Genomic DNA, 17,301 nt, shown 5'->3' with positions numbered 1-17,301 from the left:
TTTTAAAAAACAGGCTTGGATTGTTACCCTGATTTATCCTTTCCAAACCAATTCCAGGAGATCTTCTAAATGTTTCCCTACACCATGTGCCTCACCATTTCTGGGTTAGCATGGTCGGTCATGGTTGTGCAAAATACCTGCTTGAGGGGAAGGGTGGTAAAGTGTGGTGGCCTGTGCACAGAGGAGGCTGGAGGATCCAAACAGAGTCCCAATTCCACCACTGTTCACAGTGGTGAACAGGCAAATTGCTGCACCACAAATTTGCAAGTTTGCTCTAGGCTCATTGACTTGAAGGAGACTAAAGATCATAAGTACAGCGAAAACATGTGACATCCAGGCTTTCTCCTAGAGAGGCCAGCTGTGGGGCCCAAGACAGCACAGCACCAGGGCACGTTCAAACAGCCAAGGTGGAAGGAAAATTGTGATATGAGGAGAGTGATTTTCTACTGGCTTTAAAAATAACCTGCTGGAATGGTCTGCCTGGGATCTGTGTGTTTCATCGTGTGTACAGTTAACCCCAAATTTCAAAAAGTAAACATAAACCACATTGAGTTCCATTTGATGATGAGCTTGCTTTAGTGTTTAGGAGGCTGTGTACTGGTATCTGCAAATACGAAGTGAATTTAGAGAAATAAGATGAATTGACCAATGGAGGCGTGGATAGATGGACAAGTATGTGATAAAGCAAGTATAATGAAATGTTAATTGCAGAATCTCGGCAGGTCCATGTGTGCCTACTGTAAAATTCATTCAGTTTTGGTAGATCTGAAAATTTCAATAATGAAATACTGAGAAAACAGCAACACTCCCAGGCCCAAAATAAAATACCACCTGCAACCAGTCAGAGTATGCCTCCCTCCTTCTTGAAAGAATTTCCAAGACTGTTTATTTTTTAAGCCAAGTAAAGAAAAAAAAAAAATCTGGAAGAAAAGATTCAAAGGATAAAACCGGGAATAACACTTTAATATAGATTTGTGGAACTCTGGCCCTTGCAGCCAGAATACACATTTATAAGCCATAAATAAAGCACGCAGAAACCATAAATTAATCAGACCCGAGACCTGGATTTCACCGTGTCAAGATTGGGAATGCTTTTTTTTTTTTTTTCTTTTTCTTGGTCATTTACAACAGACCCTTACATTATTATTATTATTTTTTATGTTTTTAAACAATAGTACAACCCTCTGGTTCTGTTAAAACTACATGGTTTTACACCAAGTCACTCACAAAAGTTTTTTTTTTTCTTTTTTTAAAGTAAGACTTCCCTGCAACAACAGCAATGGAGGAGAACAACACAAAAAAATCAGAATCCGCAGGTGTTTCAAGGAGCAGGAGTCTACACAGTAGTGGAAACAGCAGGCTTTTTTTTTTTTCTCTCTTTTTTTTTAACTTCATAATTTTTCCCGTTTTCCTCCTTATATAGAATGCGGGATATCAATGTGGCCCTCTGTTTGGGAAGGAAGGGCTGCGGCGGGTGAGGGGAGACTGCCGTCTTGGGGGGGTTGGGGTGGGTGTGATGGATTTCTTCTCCCTTGCGTCTCTGCGACACCGCCTGCCCAAAGTCTCGACTCCACTTGTTCGCTCCCTTATCCTCGATCCGGGCTGCCAGAGTTAGCTGGGCCTGAAGCCGTCGTCTTCTTAAGAAGAGTTCATAATGGGCCGGGAGTACACCCCCTGGTAGTAGGAGGTATCTGCGGCCAGGGGCGAGGCGTCCAGGCCCGTTTTGTTCGTGACGGGGCCCATGGCCAGGCTGCCAGGCATGGGGGAGCCGTAGCCGGGGTAGTGCATCACCTGTTCGTAGGCCTTGAGGTCCATTTTGTGGGGCTGGTGGTGGTGGTGGCTGTGGTGGTGCTGCTGCTCCGAGGACATGAGGTTGTTGATGGAGAAGGGGTGGTTGAAGGCGTAGTGGTGCTCCGGCTTCAGGTGGGCCTCGGGCGGCAGCCCCGGGTGGTGGGGCGGGCCCAGCAGGTGGGCGGCGGCCTGCTGCTGCTGCTGCCCGGGAGAGGGCGCGGGCTCCGGGGGACTCAGCGCCGCCGCCGGCGTCCCCTTCAGCTCTCCCAGGCCCCCTCGCTTGTGCTCCTGGCACGGGGAGGCGCTCGAGTGGGGAGACTCGGTGCCCGCCGGAGTCTCGGAGGCCGGCCCGGCGGCCTCCCCCAGCTGTGCCTGCGAGACCTGGAGTCCCGCGGCCGCCTTCTTGCCGCCCCCCGCGGCGCCCGCGGCCTCCTTCAGCGCCAGCTGCTTCTCGCACTTGAAGCGCTTCTGGCGGCGCAGGTAGCAGCCGTTCTCGAACATGTTGCCCGAGTCGGGGTGCAGAGTCCAGAAGGAGCCCTTGCCCGGCTTGTCGGGGGAGCGGGGCACCTTCAGGAAGCAGTCGTTGAAGGAGAGCGAGTGGCGGATGGAGTTCTGCCAGCGCTGCTGGTTCTGCCGGTAGAAGGGGAAGAGGTCCATGATCCACTGGTAGATCTCGCTCAGCGTCAGCATCTTGTTGGGGCTCTGCTGGATGGCCATGGTGATGAGCGAGATGTACGAGTAGGGCGGCTTGGCGTGCGTGTAGCTGCGCCGGTAGGTCTTGGGGTCGCGCGCGCGGCTCAGGCCCGCCTGCCCATACATGGGGCTCATGGAGTTCATGTTGGCGTAGGGGGCCAGGCCGCCCATGGCCCCGGCCGCCTGCCCCCCGAGCGGGCTCAGGCTGGGACTCAGGTGCGGCCCCATGCCCGCCACGCCGGCCGCCCCGGCGGAGCCACCCATGCCCGCCATGGCGCCCGCGCCGGGGGACATGCCTGCCAGGGACGGGCTCATGCCCGCGCCCACATACGACGACATGTTCATGGAGCCCGCGCTCATGTTGCCGGAGCCGCTGCCCATGGCGGCCGCCGACATGCTCATGTACGTGTTCATGCCGTTCATCCCCAGGCCAGCGTTCATGTTGCTCACGGAGGAGTAGCCCTGCAGACAGAGCCCCGGGAGGGAGGCGACAGCGTTAGCACCGCGGCTCCAGGGTGCCCAGACCTCCCACCCGCCGCCCAGGCCTCCGCCTCCAGGGAGGCCTCCGGGGAGCACTTTCCTCCCCTGTGGCCCAGTCTCCGGACTCCGAGTCTGTTTCATCCAAGGAGAGCCGCGATCGATCGCCCTGGGAAGGCTGCCTGGGCATATGGCCCGTTCTTGGCCCTTCTCCGCCTCGCCCAGGTTCTAGAACAGGGGTCCCATGGAGTACTCCCAAGCCAGAACCCCAAATGCATTCTCCTATCCCAGAGTCTCCCCAAACTCTCCTACCAGCATACTGAGCTGGCTCCGAGGCCCGAAGTCCCCGGACGCCACCTCCAGTCTCAGCAAGCAACCTGCGGGACACCGCGCGGGGCGCCTCCGGCTGCCTGCAGCGAAGACTGTTTCGGGCCCCTTCTGTCCGACCTCCCTCCCGGGACCCCCTCCCTTGTCCCAGGGGGACTGAAAGGCAGAGCCTGTGCGGAGTGCAGGGTCGGCGGGAGGCACTGAAAGGGGCAATAGGGAAGAAACCGAGACCCGAACTACACGCGGCTGAGCTTTGCCGGCACAAACTTTCTTTCTCTTTGTCCGCTAGTCTTTGCCTCTGCCTCCACCTCGGCCCCCAACTCCTACCCATCTTCTCCTCCTCAGCTCCCCACCCCCTCGTCGGCCGACCTCCCACCCCTCCCCAGCCGCGCGCTGCCAAACATAACTCTGTTAGGATAGTGCGTGGCTCGGCCACGAAGAGGATTTGGAGGCGCCGCAAGTCAATATTTGATCACAAAGTTAATATTATCTCAAGGCTAACAGTGTGTCGTATAAAAAAGAGACCCATTTGAGTCGAAGGAGGGCGGAAAAGGCGGCTGCCCAGAAAGGCTGGGGTGGGGAGGGGGGTGCCAGCCAGGGAAGCGGTCCTGAGGTTGGGGAAGGAGCGAGCGCCGCCGCGCCGCTTCCCCCTGGAAAAGGCGAGCGCTTACCTCGGGCTCGGCATAGTAGCTGCTCCAGTCGGACGGCTCGTGCCCTTCCATCTTCACCGCTCCCAGCATACTGGAAGCCGAGTGCATGGCAGTTTAAAATTTAACAGCCACAACAAACGACCAGCAATCACCCCCACCCCCACCCTCTTTTAAAAAAAGTCAGCCGAGGCACCGTCCCCTCCTCCCTCCCTCTCTCGCACTCCCTCTCCCTGGGCTCCACTCCCTCTCTCTCCCAGGGCCGGTCGGAGACGGTAGTTGGAAGTGGGCGGGAGGGGGGGCGGCGAGAAGCGGAGGAGGCCCCGGCCAGCGCCCCGCGGTAGGGAGCGCCCTCCGCCGCCGCCGCGCTCACGGGCTGCTGGGTGGCGGCTGAGGTTGGCAGTGCCGAGCTGCCCCGAGGCGGCGGGAAGCGCGCGGCGCGGGGGCTGGTTGGGGGGGTGTACGAGGAGGAGGAGGAAAGAGGAGGAGGTGGAGGAGGAGGAGGAGGAGGAGGAGGAGGAGGAGGAGGAGGAGGAGGAGGAGGAGGAGGAGGAGGAGGAGGAGGTGTGGACCGCGGAGCGGACAAGTGCCGCAGTGACGTGGGCGGCTGGTGATATAGCGCGGCGCGCTGGCGCGGGCCTCCAATCCCCAGACCCGGGGCAGCCCATTTGAATAATCAGCTCACACCTAGGTGAGAGGGAGCTGCCGCCGGCGCCCCGCACCTGCCCCTTCACGGCGGCACTCCTGAGCCGGCCTGGAGAGCCGCCCGGCGGGCGATGCGGCACGCGGGATCCCTGGTCTAGCCCCCTTTCCTCCCGGCTACCCGGAGAGTCCCCTGAGGAAGGAGGGACCTGGGAGGAGACCACCCTCCGGGGCGGCTCCGGGCTCCAGCCCCCGCCCCGTCCCATCGCGCGGGGCGCTCGGTGCGCCTGTCGGAGGGCAGGTCCAGCCTCCATGCCTGGCAGAATCCTAGGAAAGCCGGTTTTGCTTATGCCGGGTTTCTTGGTTCTCAGTGCTCATTCCCTGTCAAAACAACAAGCGGAAGACAGAGCCAATTTGCGAAGCGCTGTCGTATTTAGTGTACACACCTTTAACTCGCCCGCCGCTGCTCCTGCGAGGGCCCTCCCTGTTACAGTTCAGACCCTGAGCGGCCCGGGGAAACGCGCGGGGCGCACGGTCCCGCAGCCTCGGCTCTCCGCTTCCTACGAGCCCCGCTGCCCGCGACCCGCAGCGAGGCGGCTGGCTCCTGGTGCACGCAACCCCTCTAGCAGCGGCCGACGATTGGGAGGCTGAGATTTGTCTCTGACATTCAGGCCGGCGTGTTTCAAGGTTACTTTTCAGTCACAACCGAGGTGCCCACAGCATTTCGTAACTAAAACAAACAGGGCAAGAGGTGGGGAGGGAGGGGTGAGGAGAGAAAAATCCAGGAATCAATGATGGGGCATATAGAGTTGGCTTTAAGGGTCTCCGTCCTCTCTGCCTTCCAGAGGGACTGCTTTATAGAAATTAGAAACTCCAGCAATCATATACTTTTATTTTCACTACAGCTCCTGGGTTCAAAAATTATCTTCTGTACTGTGTTAGCCACCAAGACCTCTGTGAGCCGAGATTTGGAGTAGGGGAATATTGCAGGTGTTTGGATGTGGAGGCTCTTTCTTGGTTCTGAAAACCTGGCTGGACCCTGGGGATCCAGCTCTGTACCTACCCACTCAGAGACAGAGAAAGCATAGGAACTGGTAGGCATCCAGCCCACCTGTCCAAATTTGGGGGCGATGGCGGCAGAAGACAAGCGAGATGGCAGACACGGAGCTTCGCATTGAAGATTGAGTGAGGGTGAGGCTGGAAGCCAAGCGAAGAGGGAGCAGTAGGCACAGAGGAACCGCCTCCCAACCCCAGGCCTGTCAGATCTGCACCGTATGGGACCCAAGAGGCAGACGCCTTGCTGAAATGCAGATGATTTGGACAATTTATAGAGGACACTAATCAGCCCGCTGAGTGTCAGGGCGGGATTCTCCCCCAAAGTCAGGATCTGCTTCTGCGTGGAAGCCGTGCCCTTCGGACCCCAGAGTGTTGAAGACTCCCACGAGGGGCAGTCTAGCCCAGTGCGCCAGGGAAGGGACGTGATGGTGTATAGGGCCACGTAGTGAATGTGGAGGTGTGCGCAGCGGAGTCACGGGGGCTGGATCCATTTCCCACTGGGTCCCACCTAGCGTGTGGATGGGAGCAACTTCAATGCTCCACCGAGGGTCGGGGAAAGAGGAGTACGCATTGGAGCTCAAAGAATGAGCAGTTTTTGAAAGCTTTCTCTGCAGGCCAGGGCAGACACACACACACACACACACACACACACACACACACCCCAAAACTCAAAACTCAAAATAATGTTCTGTTTAACCTCGTCTGTGCGTGTGCTGTATGAGTGTGAAGTCACGTACGTGCCCGCTCCCTTCTATTGCTGCTCCTATTTTTGTTCTGGTTGAAAATTTGGTACCATAAATTATTTCAGGAGCGAGCCCGGAGGGCCGCGGGAGGATGGGGCGCTGCCCTCCCAAGGAGGGAACTTTGCAAGCCCCTACCTCCACCCCAGCCCTATTGGTGGCCGGGGCCAGGGACACCAGAGAGCGCTCGGCGGGCGTTTCCACAGTGACAGGGCGCCCCCTGTCGGCCGCGAGGCCCGCGGGACCGCTGCGCGTCCCCATTCACCCCAGCGCTCCCAGCCCTGCCCCTCCAGCACCCCAGCACCTTCTGCTGCCTCTCCCAGTCGCTCCGAAAACGCATCGGGGGAGGAAGGGGGGACTCGGCCTTTCTGGAGCCCCAACCCCTAAGTTCTGCGCAAACCCTAACCGGCTTCCTGCACCCTGGTGATGTTCTGGGAGGGGGCCCCGGTAGGGTCGGGCTGGAGCCTCGGAGCAGCCGCTCCCGCACCCTCCCTGCGCGCCCCCTTTTAGGGAAGGCGAGCGGCACCTGCGGTTCACTTTACGCAGCGGGGAGCCGGACACCGACGGGCTGCGAGGGAAGTGGGGACGCTCAGGCAGGCTGGGGTTCGCTTTGCCTTCCAGCTCAGCGGTCTTTGGAGCTCCTCCTTCCCTGAGCTCCGATTTCTAAAGGGTTATCCGGAGTTCGGGCTCAGGCTTGAATGCTGAAAATTGCTCCCGTAGTTTCTCTCCAGGAAAAAGTTCGCGGGGAACTCGGGCTGCCGATGTCTCGCCCGGTCCCTCTTTAGTTTACCCTCACGTAGGGCTGAGACCTACAAAGCCCTTTCCTTTCCATTTTGTTAGGTCACCGCCGGCTTCTACAGTAAAACTGCTTTATAACTGAGGCCTGTGCTTGGGGTTGGCACACTATTTTTATTCTGGATGTTGCCTCAGTGGCAAACTCATAAGACTCGGGTTCAAATCCAGGCCTCCTCTGGTCTCCCTGGGAAGAAAACACCCAGGCCATCCAGATTTTCTAAGCCTTCATCTTGCTGGAACAATCTTGCTTTCCCCTAGCAAAACTCCTCCCTGGAACTCTCTTGGTCACATGAAACTAACCAGTGCAGAAGGGGCATCAATGAACAGAACTCAACTTTCCTAAGTGAGAACTCGTGAAATACCTAAGGAGAAAAACAATAAAATCCCCCATTGGACTGATCAATACTGCGATTCCTAAAATCTTTCAGAGAATAAATACCCAGGCAAAGCCTTGCTCCAAGTTCCCCAACGAATTTAGGGCAACATAAGCCAGATATGTAGACGACATGAAGGCTGAGGGGATGGTAAAGTGACAACAGAGTCTTGGAAAAATATACATTTTTCCTTTCTTATAAGCCTTTTAATTGGAAAAATATCAAATGTTCAAACACCCCTTATTCATTCTCTGGACGACTCTCAAGTCTCAATCAAGAAAAGGCATATCATGTATCAAAGTTAAATAACTTTCTGTGGGTGGGTTGTTATTTCTGAAATGTATTAGAAAATCAGATCATCAAAATTTGTCTAGTTGGTACTGAGCACACCTTCAAACACTTACGTTGGCTTTCATAGTTCTTGGATGGTCAAAACACCAGTTGTTTATGGAGAGGGCAATTGAAAAGGTAATTAGCTAAGAACACGTTATCAGAGGTTATTTATGTAAAATAAGAAAGATTTAGCATGTTGCAGTCTTCAGCAAAAGTTCAGGAAAATGCTGCTAAAGGGGGAGGCAAGATGCAACATTTTAAGTTTAATACTCTGTGCACCTGTGTGTAATCTAGCTCTCCACCCGCAAGACGCACAGGAAAAGATGAAACATGCATTTTTTTAAATGACAAAATAAAATGTTAGTAACCTTGATTATGTGTGGGTGGTTGGAATTATATCTTCAGTCTATATTCTTTGAAGTATGGGCTGTATCATTTTATATCATTATTATCACATTTTCTTTTACTATCTTATAGTGAAATATGTAATAAGGATGTTGGATCTGATGCTAAGGAAACTTTGGCAAAATAACTTGTGCAAATATCCCTTCAGTCCTATCCTTGAAAGGAGATCAGAGAAGCCACCATCCCAACTGACAACAGACTGGTTTGAGTTCTGAAAAACAAATCAGTACTATTTTGTCTTACCGGTATCAGGGGATGAACTGTGATCTTCCCTCTGTTGAGAGAGGAGGAGAAGAAATATTCCTGTCAACCACAGGTATAGACTTATCAGGGTGGTCGCTGCGCATTGTTTAGGGGAAGGAGATGGACTCTGTCCTCTGGCTGGGGTGATGTTAAGATGGATCTGGCACACAGATCTCTTGCTTTATGCATGTAGAATTTGACCATTGTGCAGAAGGTAGGGTTTCAGTTATGGATTGACCATCTTCATGGGATTTTTCAGTGGATGGATTGAGCAATTGCGAATTCCACTCCCATCTGTGTATAGGTCTGCGAAGAAAGCCAGTGCTGTGCCCATTCCGGGCCACGGTTTGACAAATATTTCTGGTATATACTTGACATCCTGTTCACCAATCTTGCCTTTTTAGCACATTTCTGGAATGTGGGACTATTATAGCAGGTAATTAAAATAATTGAAAGAGATAAAAATAAAAAATGACAACTTTTAGTAGCAATAACAACATGTCAACGTGAGTGAGAATAAACTCCTCTTTGAGGGATGCTTAAATTAGATGCATCTGCAGTTGTGGCCCTGGGAGCTATTTCATACATTTGGATGTTATTCTTGGGAGAAATGTCAGTTATTCCTGCCAAACAGGCAAGCAGTAAGCTTTATGAAGGACAGAAATCAAGGAGCGTCAGTCACAGACTACCTGGAGGAAGCAACCCCAAGCATTCTTTCTTAGGAACCTTCTGTGTTATACGGGGAGGTAATTTAGAAGTGAGGCCATTAGGTCTACGAGCTGCTGATGACTTAGTCGGATAAACAAATGCACTTTCATTAAGTACGAAACAATGAAGCACATGAGAGACATGGAGATCAGAAGGAAGCTGGTAAGTCCTGGGTTTCCTGGCTGATGCTTAGGAAGCAGTTGTTTGCTTCTCGTTTCCATGTCAAATGATACACAGGCTCTGAATCAACACAAAAGAGCTATATATAACTTGCTCTAATATTAAGCAATGACAAGGATAGGGGGGTATATGTTTTGGATTCATTCAGCAAATATTTAATGAGCACTTACTATATTCCAGATGGTGGGCAAACAGGGAAAGCCATAGGCTTCTAGAGAATGTCTGTTTTCCTCTTTTACTTCCTCCTTTTTTTCCCTTTTCCTGCCACAGGTCCTAGCCTCCTTACTTTCAAGTCTTCTTCCAATCATGACCCTGGAGTTTGCATGTGCTAAAATTCTATTCCAAAGGGAAAATTATACATTTCACCTTTCTAAAATAGTCTAGCTGCTGGCAGAAATGGAATAAAACCCAAGGTGAGGTGCCTGTTTTGACCCAGAATCAATAGAAAAACCAAGCGTTCAGCTGCAGGTAGACAAGCGTCCCTGTGATAGCCCGATTCTGTCCTGTCGCTATTGACAATTCCTCTGCAGTATGAGTTTCCTATCGAAAGGATACTAGGGGTTTCTGGCTTCCCGGGGGGGGGGGGGGAAAGAATGAAGGTGGCAAGAAGTTATGCTGCACGTGGTGAATGCTGCTTGGCACCCTTGTCCCGGCTTGCACGGAGCTCCTAAAGTTTTGTAATGCACCCTTCTGTATGATTCAGCTCTTTGTTAATTGTGCTTCCAAAAGTAATTCCAGAGGAAGGATTGCGGAGCTCTCTGCAGAAAGGAGAGCTTCGGGGAGGGGGTATTCTATGACAACAACAGTGACCCACTGGGACTGGGTGAATTAACCAGGCCAGTGATGGCCCCTCATACCCTTTGTGCATAGGAATCCCCTGGCAATATTGTTAAAATGCAGATTCTGATTCCGCAGGTCCAGGGAAGGGCTGGAGATTTGGCATTCCTAGCAAGCTTCCAAGGGATGCTGATGCTGTCAGGCTGGTCCACGGACCACAGGTGGGATGGCACAGCTTTAAAGACCTGTTTCTCTCATGGATCCTGTAGCCTATCCCTAGTGGGGTGGTAATATGTGACTTGATACAATGAGAAGCACAGGTTCCTTTTCAACTTCTGCCGGTTCCCTAGCAAGTCCATAATCCCTCGCCTCTCAGCCGCCACAGCCACAGCGACTCTTCTCGCAGCCACAGTTCATGGTCGCCAGCCCGCAAAGGTCAGACCTGTCTGTGCAGCCAAAGCAGTGTAGTCGTCTTCCCGCAAAGCACAGCTGCCCAGCCCCCATGCCCCCTACTGTGCATTGTTAGCTCTCCCCACACTCCCCCTCCTAGGCTGTGTTTTCCGGAGACAGGGACCTCCCTGGTTGCCTGGGTAGGAAAGGGGACCCGTGGCAATGATCAGTTTGCGATGTGGAAACAGTCATTTTTCAAGTATATAAAAAAGCCAGACCGAGCAGTGTCAGCTGCAACCTCACTGCATCAGCAAACACTCACCAAGACTCTTTTAAACGTTTTCCTTAAGGAAGAGGCCCCAGAGAATGCAGACTGATTGCGCCCTGTGGCCCACCTCTGGGGCTGGGCTGGCCCTGAGGGCTATGCAGGGCTTCCCAGTCAAAAGAAAAAAGGGATAGGACTGACCTCTCCCAAACATCCCCTGAACCTCTTCCTTGATCCCAATATGCACTTAAGAAACAAAATAGAAAGATCAAAAAGAAGGGAAAGTGAGGAAGAAATTCCTGCTTATTGAGTTTCAAATGAGGTTTTCATGGTCCTCCTGGAAAAGACCTGAGTCTCTGGTGAAGGCAGCTGGGAATGGGATTTTTCTTTCACAAAATACGGACTGACATTGAGTTGGCGCTCCCTATGAATGCATGAGAAAATAACATTATTAGGAAAAATTAAAAGTGAATCCATAGACATCACAATTAACCCCTTTGTTAAGAAATGCAACTGTTCTCCCTAGCGTACCACTCAATTTTTTTCCAACATATATAACAGAAAATGCTCAGAAATTAAAATTTGAGTCTCAAGGATGAGAAGAATTTTTGAAATTGGGCCATTCCCTTAATGCGTATTTAATTTGCAATATACATTCATAATTAGTGATAAGATAATTTTTTTCCTTTGAGGGAATTTAAATGAAGTGTTCATTCTGGAAAGGTTCCTTTCTTTCACATATGAACTACTAAAAGAGAGGGAAAATATTTCTTTCTGTGGGCAAATTAAAAAAAAATTCCTACCATATTTATAGAGGCACATAAATAATTAATGTGGAAACACTAAAAAATTTAGACCAAGAATTAATCAATGTGTGCTTTTAAGGCAATGTAGATTGGGGATAATAAAACTGGTACAAAATTATATTAAGCTATGTTGAGATTCCTGGATGGAACTGTATATAAAACGCAACTGATTTTTTAGTTGTCTTTTTCACACCTGGCTACTGAATCACCCCATAGGCTGCCTCTGTTAGTCTAGAAGGTAGGACTATGTGAAGCTGCCTGTGAATGAATTGCACTATGTTATATGAAAAATTACGATGTAAGTAACGTGATGTTCTCTGGAGGACTCTGCATGAATAAGTCTACACCTTTCAAAAGTTTGGGAGTTTAGATGTGCCTTTAAGTGTGAAATCTGGTAAATTCATTCTTCTAACTCCTCAAAATAAAGTGCTAAGTAGATGCTAATGTTGAGGAACAAGGGTCGGGGTCCCTTGGGGTGGGGGCTCTGCCCAGACACCAACTCTCACCATTCTCGTAGTTAGGTAGAAAATGAAAAGAGACTGCTTCGTGTCTACTCCCCTGTCTTCTTTTATTCTCTTCTCCCTCTTAACATATTATTTAGCAATACAGAATTCTTTCCTCATGTACATTACCCAAGAGTTTCCTCCACCTACCTCTCTGCCAAATCACTGAGCTCTTAAAGGATAAAGAGATGTCAGGCTGGGGGCTAGTATTTTCTTCAGACTTGATGATTCATACAGGCCTTTTACATGAAGGAGCTCATTTTGTTTCTGGGAAAACTGGGGTGAGAGACATTGACGCCTCACCCAACCCTTCTGATCACAACCTAGGCCTTCTGACCCAAATCTTGACCTGTTTACATTTTATAATTTTCTCTTTTTTCCCAAAAGGCATTACTTTAGCGAGATGAAGAAGTTGTCAGAAACCTGGGAGAAAAGAAAATACTCAGAGGTAACATTTCCAGGTTACTGGAATAGTGTGCATTTGTATGTGTGTGTGTATGCATATGTGTGTGTGTGTGTGTGTGTGTGTGTGTGTGTGTAGTTTATCTACAACATACTCAAGATCTTAATGCTAGTGAAATATAAATAAACCATAACCCAACTTTATTATAGAGTATCGTCTAGCTACTATAAGCAGTGATTATCTCTATGAAATAACATAAAAAGTATGATGATTTTATAATGAAGAGCTAAATAGTTGCAGGATATGAGTAATTTGATTTAAATTTTATAAGAATATACCCTTACTCTGTCACTGCATGGAAAAGATTTAAAGTTTACACATCAAACTGTTAATAATAATACACCTAGAACTTGGGACTTAGGAGGATTGGGAGAGGATTTCCACATTTTACTTTATATCTTCCTTACATTATACTGTAATCTCTTTCATTTTTGTGATAAAAGAATTCTAAACAAACACTGAGAAGTGTGGTCTTGGCCACCAGCTCCCTGACATGCTGCACAGAAATATTTCTGGTTCTTATTAATCAAAACATATGCTTTCCTGCATCATCTTTTAGAGAAAATGAGCAGGTCCCTCCTCTGCAGGAAAATAGTTCCTATTTATAAAAAGATAAATTAAATTCGGAACACCCACAGGCCAGTAAAAGTCAGGTAGGAAAAAGAAACCACTACGATTTAATAAATCTGACTTAATTAAAAAAAAAAAAGTGGATGTCATGGGGCAGACCTAAAGAACCAGCTAGTACTTAAATTGCTGTGGCTCTTAATTGCTTATGGTCCTCAGGAAGCGAAAGGATTGAAATGCAGGCTCTATGTGGCTTCGCTTAATTAATATTTATGACTGCAGAAGAAAATTAAATAAGGCAAACGGTGTAATTTTAAACAGCCTGTGGTCTTGGTTAGTAGGGCTCACAACACATTCAGAAGCAAAAAATGTGAGCACACTTTGGGCATGTGTGGTTTCAGTTTTCATTTTTTATGCTGGGTGAGACTTCCAATACCAACATCTTGGAGTGCTATGGTGATCGTTTTCACTCATCGTGTTTTGCACGTTTCTCTGTCTTTGTTATTGATTGTCTGAAGGAAGAGTTTATTTTTCTGGGGATGGAGAGATGGCAGATGCACAAAGATGTTAGCTTTGGAACCATCTATAATTTCTCAATGGGCGTTTTTAGGATGTATTTCTGTTATTTACCGACTTTTTTGCTCGGCTCGATGATTTGAGTTTTTCCATTTTGGTAGCGGAGAGTTGATGAGATAGCATCAGTTCCTGTAATGATGATTCTGGACTATAAGTCTGTGTAATAATCAATGTTTATTGAATGGATGGATGGATGGTTGGGTAGATGTATGAGTGGATGGTTGGGTGGATGGGAGAACAGAGCACAGATTCTACGTTACTTGTATTAAAAAACCCACAGTTTACCTGTGAGCGTTGGTTTTGAAGGGGTAAAGTCAGATAACAAAAAATCTTAGATGGAAGTTTTTCAGACTTCTGTTGGTGACCCATTAATGTGTGTGACAGCAATTTACTTCATTACAAGCATTGGAAAAAGAAAAGAATGGAATAGAAGTTCTCAATGTGTCTCACATAGGAAACAGAGTCTTGGAAAACCTGTTTCCATTATAAACATGTGTGTATCTGCGTCAAGATGGAAAATGCATTCCTTACTGTGGGTTCTCATCCAGAAAGCCTGAGAGACCATATATACTGGGGGCTGAAGACCCATTAGCTCTCCTTGCAAGGAAGCTTTAGATTTCTCATTTGGAAAAGGGAAGTAATAGCAGAAGCCACCTCTACAGATTGGGCAAAAGTGACATGAGTGGAGGCTCATGGTGATGGCTTAGCCCAGCATTTGGCATATTAAGAACATTTAATCAACTTTTGTTTGTTTGTTTGTTTGTTTGTTTTTTGTTTTTTTTTTTTTTTGGTTTTTTGTTTTTCCTCTCCCGCATTCTTTGCAGCTTCTCAGCATTATAGCTGAGAAAGATCTCAACATTTAACACAGAGAGACGCATTATACTATGTTTTATAATATGTCCTCTCAACTCTTACTTAAAACGATCCTCTTAAAAAATAAACACATTTGCCCAAAATGACACCACACATTCGAGAAGATTATTTCTCATCTCTGTACGTGATATAATAGCTGTGCTGAGCCCTGAGCTCCAGAATTAGCAAATGAGTTCCACTCACTTCTGACTCTCTCTAGCCAAGGGCCAGACCTTGTCTTCGATTCCATGGCTTTCCCATTGTTTGAAGATTAAAGGCAGCATTTCATTTTTATTTCTGTTAATAACTTCCAGCTTTTCCATATTTCCCATTTTTTCTAAACTCTTTACCATATGCTAATACTGCCTTCATTTTTTCCCCTGCTCTCTTCCTGACTTCTCTTGGTCCTAGAAGCATCAGCTTCCAAATGTTTTTGCAACTTCCCCTTTACCCTCCAGTAATATGCTATTCACCACTTTCCCTTCTGATTTCCTTTTCTGTTCCTTTAATAACAGTCTGTGCACTTCCCCTCCTCTCCCATCTGCAAAGCAATCTTTCATCCAAGTGATGTTCTCCAGGTGACCCTAATCTGGCAGAAGCTTCCTTCATCCATCTTTCTAGAAGGACCCTCAGTTGCCAGAGCCAGACTGACACCCCTCTTCCATATCAGCTGCTTCAGACCAGTCTGGGTTGGGGGTGGAACCATTGTCAAGTTTCACCCATTAGCTAAAAAAATTGCCAGATTCATTGCAGGTAACCAAGAAAGTCATACTCTTTAAGATCACCAACATAGCTACATAGTTCATAAAAACTATTCCTCCCTTTTCCAAGGGACTTGGTTAATTGATGAGTGGGAGGTCCCCATGACCAGTAGCTGGTTTGTTCATTGCTGAGAAATACAGAAGACAGGCTGATCACAGGACAGGGGGTGCAGAGCCTAGGGCAGGAGCACAGGGGCAGGCGTTGCGAAGGAGAACGCACTTCTTGACTTTCCAATACTATTACTCAGTGTTTTCTTTTCCTTAAATGGTACTTTAGCTCACTTATCAGATTTCAACTTGCTTTTCCACACAAAAGCATGACTTGAGGTCTTCCCAGCTTCACATGTGTAAAATGACCTCTTCTTTTTAACTGCAGTGCAGTGTGTATATTCCACAGTTCTTTAGTCGGTCTATGACTATTGGTGTCTCAGGTGAGTTCCCCAGGAGCAGAGCCTGAGGAGAGGACTCCCATGTGTGAGAATTATCGAGGCAGTGTGCTTCCCAGAGAGGTCTGTAAGGGAGTGGGGAAGGCAGGAAAGCCCAGTGTGGGCCATCTCAGGCCATGCCCAGCAGGGAGGAGCTTCAGATGGGTCCTGAAGGGGACTCTGGTGTGTGAGTGAGGCTCAGAGCTGCACTCATCATTGGTTTAAGGGCCCTCCTGGGGGCAGGGGTCTCACACATCCCAGACACATAGAGCTGTCTATGAGAGCATACCAGGTGGCTCTGGGCCCCCAAGGGCACTCTCTGATGAAGAGCTTGCAGGTACAGAAGCTTGCTGAAAGCCTCAAAGGAGATGGCCCTCTCCTTTCTAATTCCAACCACAATTGGGACAGGGGTGTGACCTAATCGTGGCCTCAGCTCTCAATTAAAGGCGCATTTGTTTCCAGAGAAGCTCAGCCAATATTCATTTGACAAACACCAAATCCCTAATACGTCCCACGAGCTCACATCACAGCTTACGGGGCACCACGAATGTCCTCCAGGGGTTCACATGGCTGGGTGTAGATCAGAAATAGGTGTAAACTCAATGAAATTCATCACTGCAGCAGCAGGGCTGTGCTTCTCTAAGATAATAGCAATTCCCTCTTCCTTGGCTGGAATGGGGGGATTGCTTCTTGTCTGAGGGGCTGATAGTTAAGCGGAACACTGGAAGAGAAGAAAGAGTTTGCCAGGCTGAGAGGAACACAGGTCTCCTGGAGCTGGGGGTGGGGGAGGCGAGTGCCAGCACAAAGACAGCGGAGCAACTGGGCAGTAGGTGTTAGGGCAGGAGCTTCCTGGGAAGGGCAGTGGGAGCAGCTAGCAGACTAGAGAGAGATGACCTAAGGAGCCTTCAGGCTAGGGAGTTTGGCCTCTTCTCTCAAGAATGAAGAGTCACAGAGTGTTCTGAGCAGGATAGAAATGCCCAGGACGGGTTTGCAACAGCTCCCCTCTCAGTTAGGTGGAGGAAAGTGGGATTGAAACCAGCACTCTACTCAGTGGATGCTGAGGTGCCACTGGGCTTGGTCTGCTGCTGGGCATGCAGACCGCAAGCTGCCTTCAGCTGTCAGCCCTTTCAGGGGTCAGCTCAGCTGCAGAGAGCCCTTCCTTTGAGGTCGTGGTCTTTTCTGGGGTGGCTCAAATCCAGTCCTGAAGGATGAGAGTCTACAAGGGCCTGGCCACCTCAGCCGATCTCAGACAACTCTGAGAACCGTGCTAGCTCTGGGGCTCACCATACTGTTGGCCAAGGCTGTTTTTGGGACAGATTCTCCATCTGCTCACTCCTGCCTTCTTTCCATCACCTCAACCCCCGTCAAATGATCCCACTAACTATAAACACACCACATGCCAAACTCCAACGGAGAGACCACCTTTTGGGAGCCCAGCCAGGACAACCGCTCCAGAGACTGTAGCACTAACTCCGTTGGAGAGGATGGGTGTGGGAATATCCTCC

The 17,301-nt window shown here is 49.3% G+C and overlaps 1 protein-coding gene across 3 annotated transcripts; it reads right to left on the bottom strand.

Moving 5' to 3' along the window:
* Window positions 1-933: 933 nt before the first annotated feature.
* FOXA2 (forkhead box A2) lies at window positions 934-5,257 on the bottom strand. Of its 3 annotated transcripts, none has more exons than XM_003942938.4 (3): window positions 5,024-5,257; window positions 3,960-4,029; window positions 934-2,946 (listed from the first exon to the last, which is right to left on the bottom strand). In XM_003942938.4, the coding sequence occupies exons 2-3, from the start codon at window positions 4,026-4,028 to the stop codon at window positions 1,639-1,641; spliced, it is 1,377 nt and encodes a 458-aa protein (XP_003942987.2). In that variant the 5' UTR covers window position 4,029; window positions 5,024-5,257; the 3' UTR covers window positions 934-1,638. The 3 variants fall into 3 exon arrangements, with proteins under 3 accessions (XP_003942987.2, XP_003942986.2, XP_074262273.1); XM_074406172.1 differs by lacking the exon at window positions 5,024-5,257 and adding an exon at window positions 4,787-4,865 and having other exon boundaries at window positions 1,554-2,946; XM_003942937.4 differs by lacking the exon at window positions 5,024-5,257 and having other exon boundaries at window positions 3,960-4,340.
* Between the last annotated feature and the right edge of the window lie 12,044 nt (window positions 5,258-17,301).

The sequence above is a fragment of the Saimiri boliviensis genome, chromosome 9 (assembly GCF_048565385.1).
Source record: "Saimiri boliviensis isolate mSaiBol1 chromosome 9, mSaiBol1.pri, whole genome shotgun sequence".
NCBI classification, from domain to species: Eukaryota; Metazoa; Chordata; class Mammalia; order Primates; family Cebidae; genus Saimiri; species Saimiri boliviensis.
Note: the sequence above shows the minus strand (reverse complement) of the source record. Positions and strands in the feature narration are given on the sequence as shown.